General features: G+C 42.2%; 1 protein-coding gene across 2 annotated transcripts in view; it reads right to left on the reverse strand.

Moving 5' to 3' along the window:
• Nucleotides 1-2,055: 2,055 nt before the first annotated feature.
• Nucleotides 2,056-13,120, reverse strand: part of TYMP (thymidine phosphorylase) — a 61,961-nt gene continuing 50,896 nt past the window's right edge. Inside the window, exon 11 of one of the 2 annotated variants that reach the window (XM_073579294.1) lies at nt 2,056-5,178. In XM_073579294.1, coding sequence (XP_073435395.1) covers nt 5,009-5,178 — 170 coding nt within the window. In that variant the 3' untranslated portion in view covers nt 2,056-5,008. The remainder of the gene's footprint in view (nt 5,179-13,120) is intronic. The other variant, XM_073579295.1, reaches the window with a different exon arrangement.

The following is a 13,120-nucleotide window of genomic DNA, read 5'->3' on the forward strand; positions in this document are numbered from 1 at the left end:
GGCCCCTCCATGTTACGAATAATCCGCATAATGCGGGCACTAATTTAATGAGAAGCAGGGGCATTATTTCTTACAGGTCTTTGGACCATCTTGATATGCACTTTGGCAATGCATATGAATACCTCATGCTTCAATTTATAACATAGACCTAGCCAAATAGTATTTGGGCTTTGACTTGTGAATCTTATTAAACTTTATAGATCTTACAGACTGTTTGTACAGGATATAATACTGGTATGATTAATTAGCTTAATGCTGGCATCAGATTAATGAGAACTAGGGGCATTATTATTTTTTCATGTCATTGGACCATTCTACATAACTTATTTGAATACCTCATGCTCTGATTTACTATATATATATTTTGTTCATCAGTATTTAGGTTCAAACCTGTGAACTTTATTAAGCTTTATAGACTTTATCTGAACAGGATATATTTTGGATTACAGCAGTATATTACTTTTTGAAGTTACATCTTTGGTAGTGCCACTCTATTTGTGCTACAGCATTATTTATGCATTTGCTGAATTTCATCTATAGATAGACATATAAACCGTGTAATAGCATATTGGATATGTATCTCATTTTATCAATTTTTTATGTTTATGGTGTTGTATATGAATAAAGGCTATTTAATTTTATGTCTATATGCTTTCTGAACTTAATTGGATATCTTCTTCTATTTAAGGATTATGGAGGCCACTGTGCTCTTAGGAACCTTGAGTACTGCAGAAATTCTTTTGTAACAATTCTGAGCTCCTTGGCCAGTTCCTTTGACCTCATGATTCTCATTTGGCCTGACATGCACTGTCAGCTGTGAGGTCTTATATAGACCGGTGTATGCCTTTACAAATCAAGTCCTATCAGTTTAAATAAACACAGCTACACAGCTGGACTCCAATGAAGGAGTAGAACCATCTTAAGGGGGGTCACAAGGAAATGGATAGCATGTGACTTAAATATGAGCGTCTGAGCAAAGGGTCTGAATACTTATGACCATGTGATATTTCAGTCTTTCTTTTTTAATAAATTTGCAAAAATATTTACATTTCTGTTTTTTTAGTCAAGATGGGGTGCAGAGTATTCATTAATGAGGAAAAAAAATAACTTTTTTGAATTTACCAAATGACTGCAATGAAACAAACAGTGGAAAATGTAAAGGGGTCAGAATACTTTCTGTACCCACTGTATATGCAGAAGCTATTTATAGGAAGGCTGGACTTGCCAAAAAAGAAGAAAGAATCAAAATTGCTGGATGCATCATCCACAATCTTAAATACACAGATGATACAACATTTATAGCAACAAGCATAGATGGGATGAAGGGAGCGTCAATATGGAAAGTTTGAACATGAGACTGCTACTCAACACAAAGAAAGCAAATATTTGAACTACTGCCAGACATGACTGAGACACATTTGAGATGGACGGCGATGAACTGGAACTTGTGAAGGACTGCAACCTACTCAGATTAATGATAACATTGAAAGTCAATAGGAGAATAGTTATTGTCAAATCAACAATTAAGTCACTGCCCAAGATCTTCAAATCATGGAACATTTCACTAGCAACGAAAACACGGCTTGTACATAGTTTGGTGTTTTTTATGGTAACATACAGCTGCGAAATCTGGATGATAAAGAAACAAGACAGAAGAAGAATCGACGCCTTCAAAATGTAGTGCTAGAGAAGGATGTTATCAGTACCATGGATGGGAAGAAGAACAAACAAATACATTTTGCAACAAATCAAGCCCCACATGTCACTCGAAGAAAGGATTATCAAGCTACGACTTGCCTAGTTTGGACACATCATACAAAGAGAGCAATTACTAAGAAGGACATTATAGTTGGACCAATAGAAGGAACAAAGAGAAAGGCCAGCAACCCAATGGCTTGATACTATCAAGATAATGGCAGAAAAGACCCTGGTGGGCCTGTCTAGACTTGCATAAGATCGATCTTCCTATAGAATGTTCATCCATCAAGTTACCATTGCTAGATATTGAGCTGAAGGCTAATAATAATAATAATAATAATAATAATAATAATAAAGTAGGATTTTCCTGAAATTTTATTAGTTGCATTTTACAGTAAAAGCCATTGCCTGTAAACAGCTTACAACACAGCGAAAGCATTTCACTGTTGAAAGCTATCAGTCAAGAGAAGGTTACAACTTTTTTTTCCAAGGCATAAGATATACTATAGAAAATTGTAAAGACGGTCATCCGGAAGTGGCTTAAACTTGGCGCAACAGTGAAATAACCTAGAACTGTTGTCCCTCACAAATTAATGAAAATACAAGAAAAAAAATGGTCAGGGAGGCTTCCAAGAGGCCTACAGCAACATTAAACGAGCTAAGGTAATTTCTGGCAAATACTGGTTTTGTACTGAATGTGACAACTGTCTTCCATATTCTTCATAAGTCTGGGCTGTGTGATTGGGTTCTTAGATAAAAGCCTTTTTTTAACAAATGAAAACATCCAAGCATGGCTATGTTTTAACAAAACCTACATCAAGTCTGCCAAAAGCATGTGGGAAAACATGTTATTTCCTGATGAGACCAAGTGTGAATTTGTTTGCTATAATTCCAAAAGGTATGTTTGGCACAAAGTCAACACTGTGCATCACCAAAAAGACACAGTGAAGCTTGGTGGAGTTTTGTGCTGTTTTTTGGCAGCTTTAAATGGCGCTTTAGTTAAGGTGGATGGAATTATGAACAGTTCCACATGTCAATCAATTAGGCAACAAAACCTTCCGAGCTCTACTAAAAAGATAAAAAGAAATTTCCCTTTTTAGAATGATAGCAACCCTAAGCATAACTCCAAATCAAGAAAAAAATAACTTCGCCAGAAGAAGAACAAAGTCTTATAATGGCCCAGCTAGATCCCAGAACTGAATCCAATTGAAAATCTGTGGGTTGACCTGCAAAGGACTGTATATAGGAGATGGCTTTGCAAATGAAAGATTTGGAGCGCTATTGCAAAGTGGATTGGGCAAAGGTTGACAATACTAGATGTGCTATGCTGATTGACTTCTACCTAAAAAGACTGAATGCTGTCATAATTTTAAAGATCACTTCAGCAAAATATTACCTTAACCCCTTTCCGACATCAGGCGTAATAGTACGTTGATGTCGGACTTTGAACAGCTGACATGTGCCTGGAACAGCTGTGGGTGGAATTGCAATCCACCCGCGGCTATTAGCTTTTTAAATGCCACTGTCAAACGCTGACAGCGGCATTTAGCAAGCGCTTCCGGCAATTGTGCCGGAAATCCGCCCACCAGTGAACCACGTCACATGATCACGAGTCACCAGTGAGTTGGCATGACAGTTCTATGGTTGTCACTGCCGCCCAGTGGATGGCGCTCATAGCAAGTCAGTAATTCTACTACATACAGGTGAACTGATCATCGCCTGTATGTAGCAGAGCTGATCGGGTTATGACAGCTTCTAGTCTCCCATGGAGACTATTGCAGTATGCCAAAAGTAAAAAAAAAAATGTTTTTAAAAGTATAAAAAATAAAAGTATAAAAAGTTAAAAGTATAAAAAGTTATTAAAAGTATAATTTAAAAAAAATAAAAAAATAAAGTTCAAATCACCCCCCTTTCGCCCCACTCAAAATAAAACAATAAAAATCAAACATACACATATTTGGTATCGCCGAGTTCAGAATCGCCCGATCTATCAATAAAAAAATGGATTAACCTGATTGCTAAACGGCGTAGTAAGAAAAAAAGTCGAAACATCAGAATTACTTTTTTTGGTTGCTGCGACATTGCATTAGAATGCAATAATGGGAGATCAAAAGATCATATCTGCACTAAAATGGTATCATTAAAAACGTCAGCTCGGCACGCAAAAATAAGCCCTCCCCCACGAAAATTGTAGACACTACAGGTATCGGAAAATGGCGCAATTTTTGTTTGGTTTTTAACAAAGTTTGGAATTTTCTTTCACCCCTTAAATAAATAAGAACCTAGACATATTTGTTGTCTATGAACTTGTAATGACCTGGAGAGTCATAGTGGCAGGTCACTTTTAGCATTTAGTGAACCTAGTAAAAAAGCCAAACAAAAAACAAGTGTGCGATTGCACTTTTTTTGCAATTTCATCGCACTTGGAATTTTTTTCCCGTTTTCTAGTACACGACATGGCAAAACCAATGGTGTTGTGCAAAAGTACAATTTGTCCCGCAAAAAAACAAGCACTCACATGGCCATATTGACAGAAAAATAAAAAAGTTATGGTTCTGGGAAGAAGGGGAGCGAAAAATGAAAATGCAAAAACGAAAATACTTCCGGGGGTTAAGGGGTTAAAGGTGTGAATATTTATACATCTTTATTACTTTAGTTCTTTTTTTTTTATTTTTCAACCCCCAAAAAATTTAGTTTGTTTTTCAATTAAATTGTACAGATTATTGGTTACTTTAAAGGAAGAAAAAGTTCTGAAATTATTCTTCTTGGTATGATTTTCACATGACGAAAAGTAGGAGGGGTGTGAAGACTTATTACATCCACTATATGAAGATTGAGACAGCATAGAAATTAATATTTCTCCAAGTTGCGGTGACCGCAACTTGGGAAGGGTGAGTATAAACTCTAATAATCCTTATAAGATTGCCCGGATAAGACCCTATTGCGCTCTTATTTTACCTATAGTGTGAACAAGTTCGATATTTCTCCAAGTTGACAACCCGTATGATGCCACATGTAATATACAAAATGGCTAGATGGTACTGGGCTATTTAGGAGAAGTTATAACAGAGCAATGCCACCTTCTCTGATATCACTTCCTGTGCTGCAACTTCACCTGCGGACAACACCTTTAAGAATTTTTTGTGTACAGAACACCTTGAAGATTTGCAATGACAGTCTGGTATCATGAACCTGGAGGTTACATTCTGCTAAATATGAAAAGTTGACTGGAGTTTCACTTTTCTAATCTATTTCATGTCCTGATTTTATTATAAAACTGTATAAATAAAATGAAATGGTGAGATGTCACTCAGCTGATCTCCCCCTCCCTGCGTACACTAGGATCACGAATAACATCCCTAATAAGAGATGTGGGGATAAATACAGGTTGATCTGAAATAAAAAGTGCATTCTGAAGGGTCTGTCGTTGTCTTTCTTGAAGACGTGGTTCCTCATAATGGATCCGTATCCAGGGAGCTCCTGTGAGGAGGGAGAATATTAGAGTTTGTAAGTATTTCCTTCATCGTATCATATAATGGAGATGTGCATCATTACAATATTACAAAAATTAAGATACAGTGCCTTGCGAAACTATTCGGCCCCCTGGAGCTTTTCAACCTTTTCCCACATATCATGCTTCAAACATAAAGATATCAAATGTAAATTTTTGGTGAGCAATCAACAACAAGTGGAACACAATTGTGAAGTTGAACGAAATTTATTGGTTATTTTAAATTTTTGTGGAAATTCAAAAACTGTGAAAAGTGGGGGGGGGGGAAATATTATTCGGCCCCTTTACTTTCAGTGCAGCAAACTCACTCCAGAAGTTCATTGTGGATCTCTGAATGATCCAATGTTGTCCTTAATGACTAATGATGATGACTATAATCCACCTGTGTGTAATCACGTCTCCGTATAAATGCACCTGCTCTGTGATAGTCTCAAGGTTCTGTTTGAAGCACAGAGAGCATCATGAAGACCAAGGAACACAACAGGCAGGTCCGTGATACTGTTGTGGAGAAGTTTAAAGCTGGATTTGGATACAAAATGATTTCCAAAACTTTAACATCCCAAGGAGCACTGTGCAAGCGATCATATTGAAATGGAGGGAGTATCATACCACTGCAAATCTACCAAGACCCGGCCTTCCCTCTAAACTTTCATCTCAAACAAGGAGAAGACTGATCAGAGATGCAGCCAAGAGGCCCAAGATCACTCTGGATGAACTGCAGAGATCTACAGCTGAGGTGGGACAGTCTGTCCATAGGACAACAATCAGTCGTACACTGCACAAATCTGGCCTTTGTGAAAGAGTGGCAAGAAGAAAGCCATTTCTCAAAGATATCCATAAAAAGTGTTGTTTAAAGTTTGCAACAAGCCACCTGAGAGACACGCTAAACATGGGGAAGAAGGTGCTCTAGTCAGATGAAACCAAAATCAAACTTTTTGGCCAAATGATATGTTTGGCGTAAAGGCAACACAGCTCATCACCCTGAACACACCATCCCCTCTGTCAAACATGGTGGTGGCAGCATCATGGTTTGGGGAAGCTTTTCTTCAGCAGGGACAGGGAAGATAGTTAAAATTGATGGGAAGGTGGATGGAGCCAAATACAGGACCTTTCTTGAAGAAAACCTGATGGAGTCTGCAAAAGACCTGAAACTGGGATGGAGATTTGTCTTCCAACAAGACAATGATCCCAAACATAAAGCAAAATCTACAATAGAGGGAGGTGTGGCTATGTAGCGGCGAAAGAGGACGCGTCTGAGGAGAGCTCCTGCCATCCTGATCATATCTGGCCAGCGGACCCTTACCTTGGTGGCGCGGTCGCTGCTTTTTTGGACCCCCCTGGACTCTGTGGAGCTCCTGGCCCCCCGTGGGAGAGCGGGGCTGGAATCCGGAGTGCTGTGAGGCTGTAGAGAGCGGGGCGGCCGGCGAGGCCTGCACGGGGCGGCAGCCATCTTGAAGGCGCATGCTCTGCCTGTGAGAGCCGCGGCGCCGGGTTCCCATCCCTGTTGCGCTGGAGGACGGTGAGCAGACATCCTGAATATTTGTGAGGGGCAAGCGATGAGTGCCCTGAAAGATTGGGCCCCTCTCCCCCTCTTTGTTACGTCACCTGGCCTGCCAGCGTCATTACTGTAGGGACTTGGATCCCTCCCTCCAGGGCCGGCGTTTGGACCAGGCAGACTAGGCAGATGCCTGGGGCCCCCACCTACAAAGGGGGCCCCCTGCATCTGCAGTCCATTTAAGAAGTGCCCAGAGGGTGTACAGCAGTGAATAATGCTGTGCATTGCTCTGAAGACTTGGAGTGTCTCTCGCAAAGCCCTTTGAGCCCCCCTGTCTCTTTCTCCCTGCAGTCAGGTTAAAAGTTGAGTGAGGGGGAGGGGCCGATTACAGCACAGTGACACTGTATGTCTCCTCCTGAGTCCTGATCATGGCTGCTCCTAGCACTGTCCTGAGAATGGATATGCCTAAGTGAAGCCACAGAACCTAGTAACAGCAGCAATAACAGGTCTGAGTGCAGTGATTTACTCACTGTGGTCCGGAGCTCTGTGCTGATCGCTGCAGGATCAAGATCCACAGCCACATACAGCAGCGATCAGCATCAGCTCTGACCACAATCACTAATCACTGCTTGTAATGTGACAGGGCGACCTCCTGTCACTACTGTCTGGATGACACAAGACAGGGATATTGTCTGCTGAATCAGGGGATATTTATGATATAGAAATAAATGGATTCCTATGTGAAATAATAAGGGTACACCATACACATATACAGTACAGGTGTGCATAGGAATCAGCATTTTTGGTGCATTTTTTTTTGCAGCCAAAGTCGGCTCTCTTGGCAGTAAAAACACTGCTTTCAAAATGCCCATTTTTTAGGGTATGTAAGGATGATCCGGAAATGGCAGCAGTTTGGACACAGCGGACATGTGCTTCATCTAAAGTGCTGCCATCTTTTGAACGCAGGTGATTCCGCATGTGTTCATTGAACCGTGCGGAATCACCGCATCCTATGCATTGTAAGGGTGACATTTCTCTTGCAGAGAATCGCATCTATGGAAGATAAATTGACATGCTGCAGTCTGGAGAGTCGTGCTGCATGTCAGTCTCTGCGGGTGAGGTGCGGGCGTATGTGCACGCACAGAGGACATGGAATTTCTAGAAATCCCATCCACTCTGCTGTAACATCTGGCCGCTGCGGGCTGAATGCTGCGGATGTACGCAGCATCCAGAGTTTACTGATTGTGGACACATACCATTAGAGCTTTTGCTGTTTTTTTTTTACAATATGCATTTTGTCTACAATACATGTTTAATAAAGTTAGTTTTATTCACCAAAAACACAGCGAAAAAACAACGTTGCGACATTTGCAGCTTTTCTAAAACTTTTTCATTGCTTTCTACGGGTGAAAAAAATTGCTGAAAGAAGTGACACGCTGCAAATTTAAAAAACGCTGCAGTTGTGAAATTCAGTCAGGAGAAAATAAAAGGGTGTTCAGGAGAATCCTGAAGATCTCAGTCTTTGCTTGTGCTGTAAAATGCTGTAAACTTCTTATTTGCAGAAGAAAAAGCTTCAGAAATTCTGCATATGAACACGGCCAAGAACGGCTTTTTAAAGTGCCAGCAAAACATATGAGATTTCTGAAATCTCCTGCATGCGCTTTTTTTTTTTCTGACTGAATTTCAGAACTGTAGCGCTTTTTATATCTGCAACGTGTCACTTCTTTCAGTGTGTTTTCACCCGTAGAAAGCAATGAAAGAATATAAGAAAGAAAAATGCAGATATTGAACGGCATTTTTCGCTGCAATTTTTTAAGTGGTTTTGGTGAATTAAACTATTAGGTCTCGTTTACATGTTTAGTATTTGGTCAGTATTTCACATCAGGATTTGTAATGCAGAAACAGCAGTGGAACAATGAGAGGAAAAGTATAGTAGAAACGCAGCACCACTTCTGGATTTATCACCCTCCTGGTTTTGACTTGCACATACTGATGTGAAATACTGACCGAATACTCAACGTGTGAACGTGGCCTTACACATACTGCAGACAAAGCAAACATCCTCACTTTAAAAAAAGCTGAAAAAAGTATAAAGAAAACAAGCAACTCAACAGAACAGGTTTTGGCTACTGAAAAAATGCTTGTGAACATAGCCATAGCGTTTCAGAGTAAGACTATCTGTGGTGTTACAAAGGACTGCAGGTGACATGTACTACATTATCTGTTCTCAAAGAGTTATCACTGTGCTATCTGTGGTGTTACATAGGATGAGGTCACAGTCATGTGACTAGTCACATGAGCCGGGGAGGGCTTCTGTTCTGCAGTGTGCTGTGCTGAGGGAATTGTATGGCGATCGGTACACACTCCTTTCTGAAATGACATGTGGGCGTGGTGGCTGATTCGCAGTGTGGGAAAACTACAATCCCGGCTGGGATAGCGGGTGGGAATGTCAAAATCGGGACTGTCCCGCTGGATCCAGGACAGTTGGGAGCCCTGCTGTGCTATCTGCAGTGTTAAAAAAAAAAATTAAGAGGGGGGTTGGGTTACAACACTTTGTCTTGGGGCTTGGGCCCCCCAATCTTTTCTGACCATAGCAACTCTCCTGTGTAATGCTAATAGTGGCAGACCCGTTGGCTGATATAAGGCCCCTGAATATGGGGGCCACAGTGCCAGCACAGGTCCCTCTGCCACCTGTATCCGCATACTGCTCATGTAATGTAACCTAAGTGTGTGATTTTACAATGTTAACATTTGGGGCCCCACTTTAAACTTTTGCCTAGGGCCCCACTTTGTCTAAAACCGGCCCTGCCTCCCTCTCAGACTGCTGTCCCTGTGGGGTGCTGGGGATCTCTCCCTGGGCTATAAGGGCCCTTGTCTGCCGCTTGGTGGTGGACATTGCCTCCCTGTGTGACATTGTGGGTCTGTGCTGCTCCCGAAACCCTGCAGCCACCATCTGATAATCTTATTCCATTTATAACCTCGATTCAGGGGACTCTGGAGTGCGCTGTCCCTGATATCCGGTTGTGCCCCATTGCTATTAAAATGAGTCGTTCCAAGGGGTCTGGAACAGTGGCTGAAAGGCTGAAGGAATACGCCAGAGTGGACCATGCTGAAGGTAAAATAATCCTTCACAGTCTCAGCGTAAGAACCGCCCCTCTGAGGGTGGGGAGGACAGTGAGCAAGAAGAATTAACCCTTAAGCAGGCATCTGAACAACTCATGCAGGCCATCTCCTTAACCAGGACTTCTCTGTCTGGGAAGATAGAGGACGTGCACACCGAGGTGGGATGCCTCCGACAAGACATGCAAGCCATGAAGGGCCGCATTGCGGAGGTGGAAACGTGGGTATCCCAGGTAGAAGACGCCATTACACCCATGGAAGCCAAACGAAGGTGGCAGGCTCTATGAACTCGTGGAGGCAAAAAGCAGATGACCTGGAGAATAGGATGCGACGGAATAACATTCGAATTGTTGGTCTACCGGAGTGCTTGGAAGGACAACATCCGGAGCAATTCCTAGAAGATTGACTTAAAACCACTTTGGGAGATGAATTCTCCCCAATCTTTGCGGTGGAAAGGGCTCACAAGGTCCCTACTAGGCCTCTACCTCCTCGAGCCCCACCTAGACCTTTTCTGGTGCGTCTCCTCAACTGCAGGGATAGAGACGTGGCTCTGCATCTGGCGAGACAAAAGAGTCCTATCAAGTTCAACAATGCCACGATTTCGATTTTCCCAGACTTCTCTATGGAACTCCAGAAACAATGGGCACAGTTTATGGAGGTCAAAAGACATCTACGGGAAAGGAATGTTATGTACTCGATTTACCCAGCCCGGCTCCGGGTGGTCCACGAGGGTTCTACTTTATTTTTTACAGATCCAGCGGAGGCGGCGGAGTGGCTGCAGTCTCACAAAGGGTCTTTTGCAAAGGAATCCTAACGTATCTATGGCCAGTTGGTATTTTTTCTATTATTCGGCTGATTGGAGCTCTATTCGAAAGCGTCCAAGATACCAACAATACTGGACACTGAATTCAGTGATAGTATCCCCTAGTTTGCTTTGTGATGGGAGTACAGGACACCGCTCCCGCGTTGTTAGTTGTTTTTTCACTTTGTTTTTTTTCCGCTGTGGTTTTTTTTTTGTATTTTTTAGGTAGTAATCGCAGTCGACAACAATTTCAGTTTTTACGTGATGTCTCTAAATTTTGCCCGGGTAATATTATGCATTATATTCAGCGGAGTAAAACATGGGGTCGGAGTTGATATGCATGACATGGAATGTGAGGGGTATAAAAACCCCTAAAAAAAAAGATCAAGGTTTTCTCACAGGTCTGACATTATCGCCCTCACATTGTGGCCTTGGTGGAGACACACCTGACTAGGGATACAGCGCGGTGCGTACAGAAGCCTTGGGTACAATGGTCTGTCCATACATTCCACACCAGCTACTCAAGAGGGGTCTCACTGTTGGTACATAAAGATGTTAGATGGGAAGCTAGGGAGACTTGGAGGGACCCTGAGGGTCGTTTTATTTTTGTCCATGCAATGATAAACACCAGGAAATATGTGGTCTTATGTATTTATAATCCTCCCCCGGCCCGCATATCCATTCTGCAGAAGGCAATGAGTTTTGCCCTTAATTACCCAGACACTGATGTTATTTGTATGGGAGACTTTAACATGGTTATGAACAACTGTCGATAAATTAAGGTTGGATGATGGAGCGACTGGGGGGTCCTCTCCACCGACTACAACCCCGTTGTCATTATTCATGGGGGGTGGCGGGTGGTTGGATTTGTGGAGGGTGCATCATCCTGAGTTAAGGGAATATACCTGCCACTCATCCACTAAACGCTCTCTATCACGCCTAGACTGCATATTTGGTTCTAGCGGTCTGGCAATGTGGGTGACTGATATAGAACATGGAAGCAGGGGGATCTCAGACCATAGTCCGGTTATCCTTAACTCAAATATGGGCATGTAAACAAAGGGATAGCTTGGAAGTTGAATCCTTTCTGGTTAAAGTTGATGGGACCCCCAGACAGAACGATTGGTCAGTTGCATTGTTTCATTGCGTCCCACCCGGAACCTCAAGATATTAATTTACTTTGGGATGCCCTTAAGGCATATCTGAGGGGCTGTTTGTCCTCCACGAACTCTTATATTAAGCAGGTAACTTCGGAGAGGGATGATGAGGTGGAGCAACAACTGAAAGATTAATAGGCTACATATATATCTAACCAAACCGGTGGGAACAGGAGTGAGTGGTTGGCTGCCCAGAGGTTATATACTCAGCATGTGGACACTAAATCTAAACGTAAACTATTCTTTACCCGTCAATCCTATTTCGAACTGGGGAACCAGACGGGCAATTTCTTGGCCTATCTGGTGCACCAACATAACACCTCCAACACGATATTACAGATTCGTAGGGCGGATGATATATTGGTGTCTTCGACCGAGGAGATTCTTGGCTGTTTTCAGGAATACTACAGGTCATTATAGGAATCTAAAAGTGACTCTGACACTTTGGGGTGCCTAGACTATTTATCAGATGTATCATTCCCCACATTAGATCCTGAGCAGCAGGCCCTTATGGATGCTGTGTTCACTGCAGAGGAGATTGAAAATGCCATGACAGACATGGCTTCTGGGAAGGCCCCTGTACCAGATGGGTTCCCTATTGAATTATATCGGAAGTACTGGGATATATTGACGCCACTTTTGGTGAAGGTATTTCGGGGAATTTGGGAAGGGAATTCTATGCCTGAGTCCTTTTAGGAGGCTAACATCATAGTGCTGAGGAAGGAGAGGAAGGACCCTTTGGAATGTGGATCCTATCGTCCCATTTCGCTAGTGAATGTGGACTATAAAATTTTCACCAAGATTCTAGCTACTAGACTGAATTCAATTATATAGAATCTTATACATCCTGATCAAACGGGCTTTATGCCTGGTAAAAGTACTTCCATTAACATCAGAAGCGTCCAGTCAATAGTCCAATATAGCTCCCTAATGCCAGACAACAAATGGGCATTGGCATCGTTGGATGCTGCCAAGGCTTTTGACTCTCTTGATTGGCCTTTCCTCTCCACATGTTTGCAAAGGTATGGCTTTGGCAACAAGTTTATAACATGGATCAAAGTACTGTATATGAAACCCAAGGCCCGTATTATAATAAATAATTCTATATCTGAGTCTTTCGCATTGCATAGGGGAACCCGTCAGGTTTGCCTTCTTTCCCTTGCCCTCTTCGCCCTTGCAATAGAGGCACTAGCAATACATATAAGGTCCTCCCCTAACATCCGAGGTATAGATATAGCAGGTCAGGTGGATACCATAGGCCTTTATGCCGAAGATATGGTGATATTCTTGAATGATGTGTAAGAAACTTTACCACAGGTAATATCCCTTATAGATAG

This window comes from Dendrobates tinctorius, unplaced genomic scaffold (assembly GCF_039654945.1).
Source record: "Dendrobates tinctorius isolate UK_male_01 unplaced genomic scaffold, ASM3965494v1 ptg000062l, whole genome shotgun sequence".
Taxonomy (NCBI): Eukaryota; Metazoa; Chordata; class Amphibia; order Anura; family Dendrobatidae; genus Dendrobates; species Dendrobates tinctorius.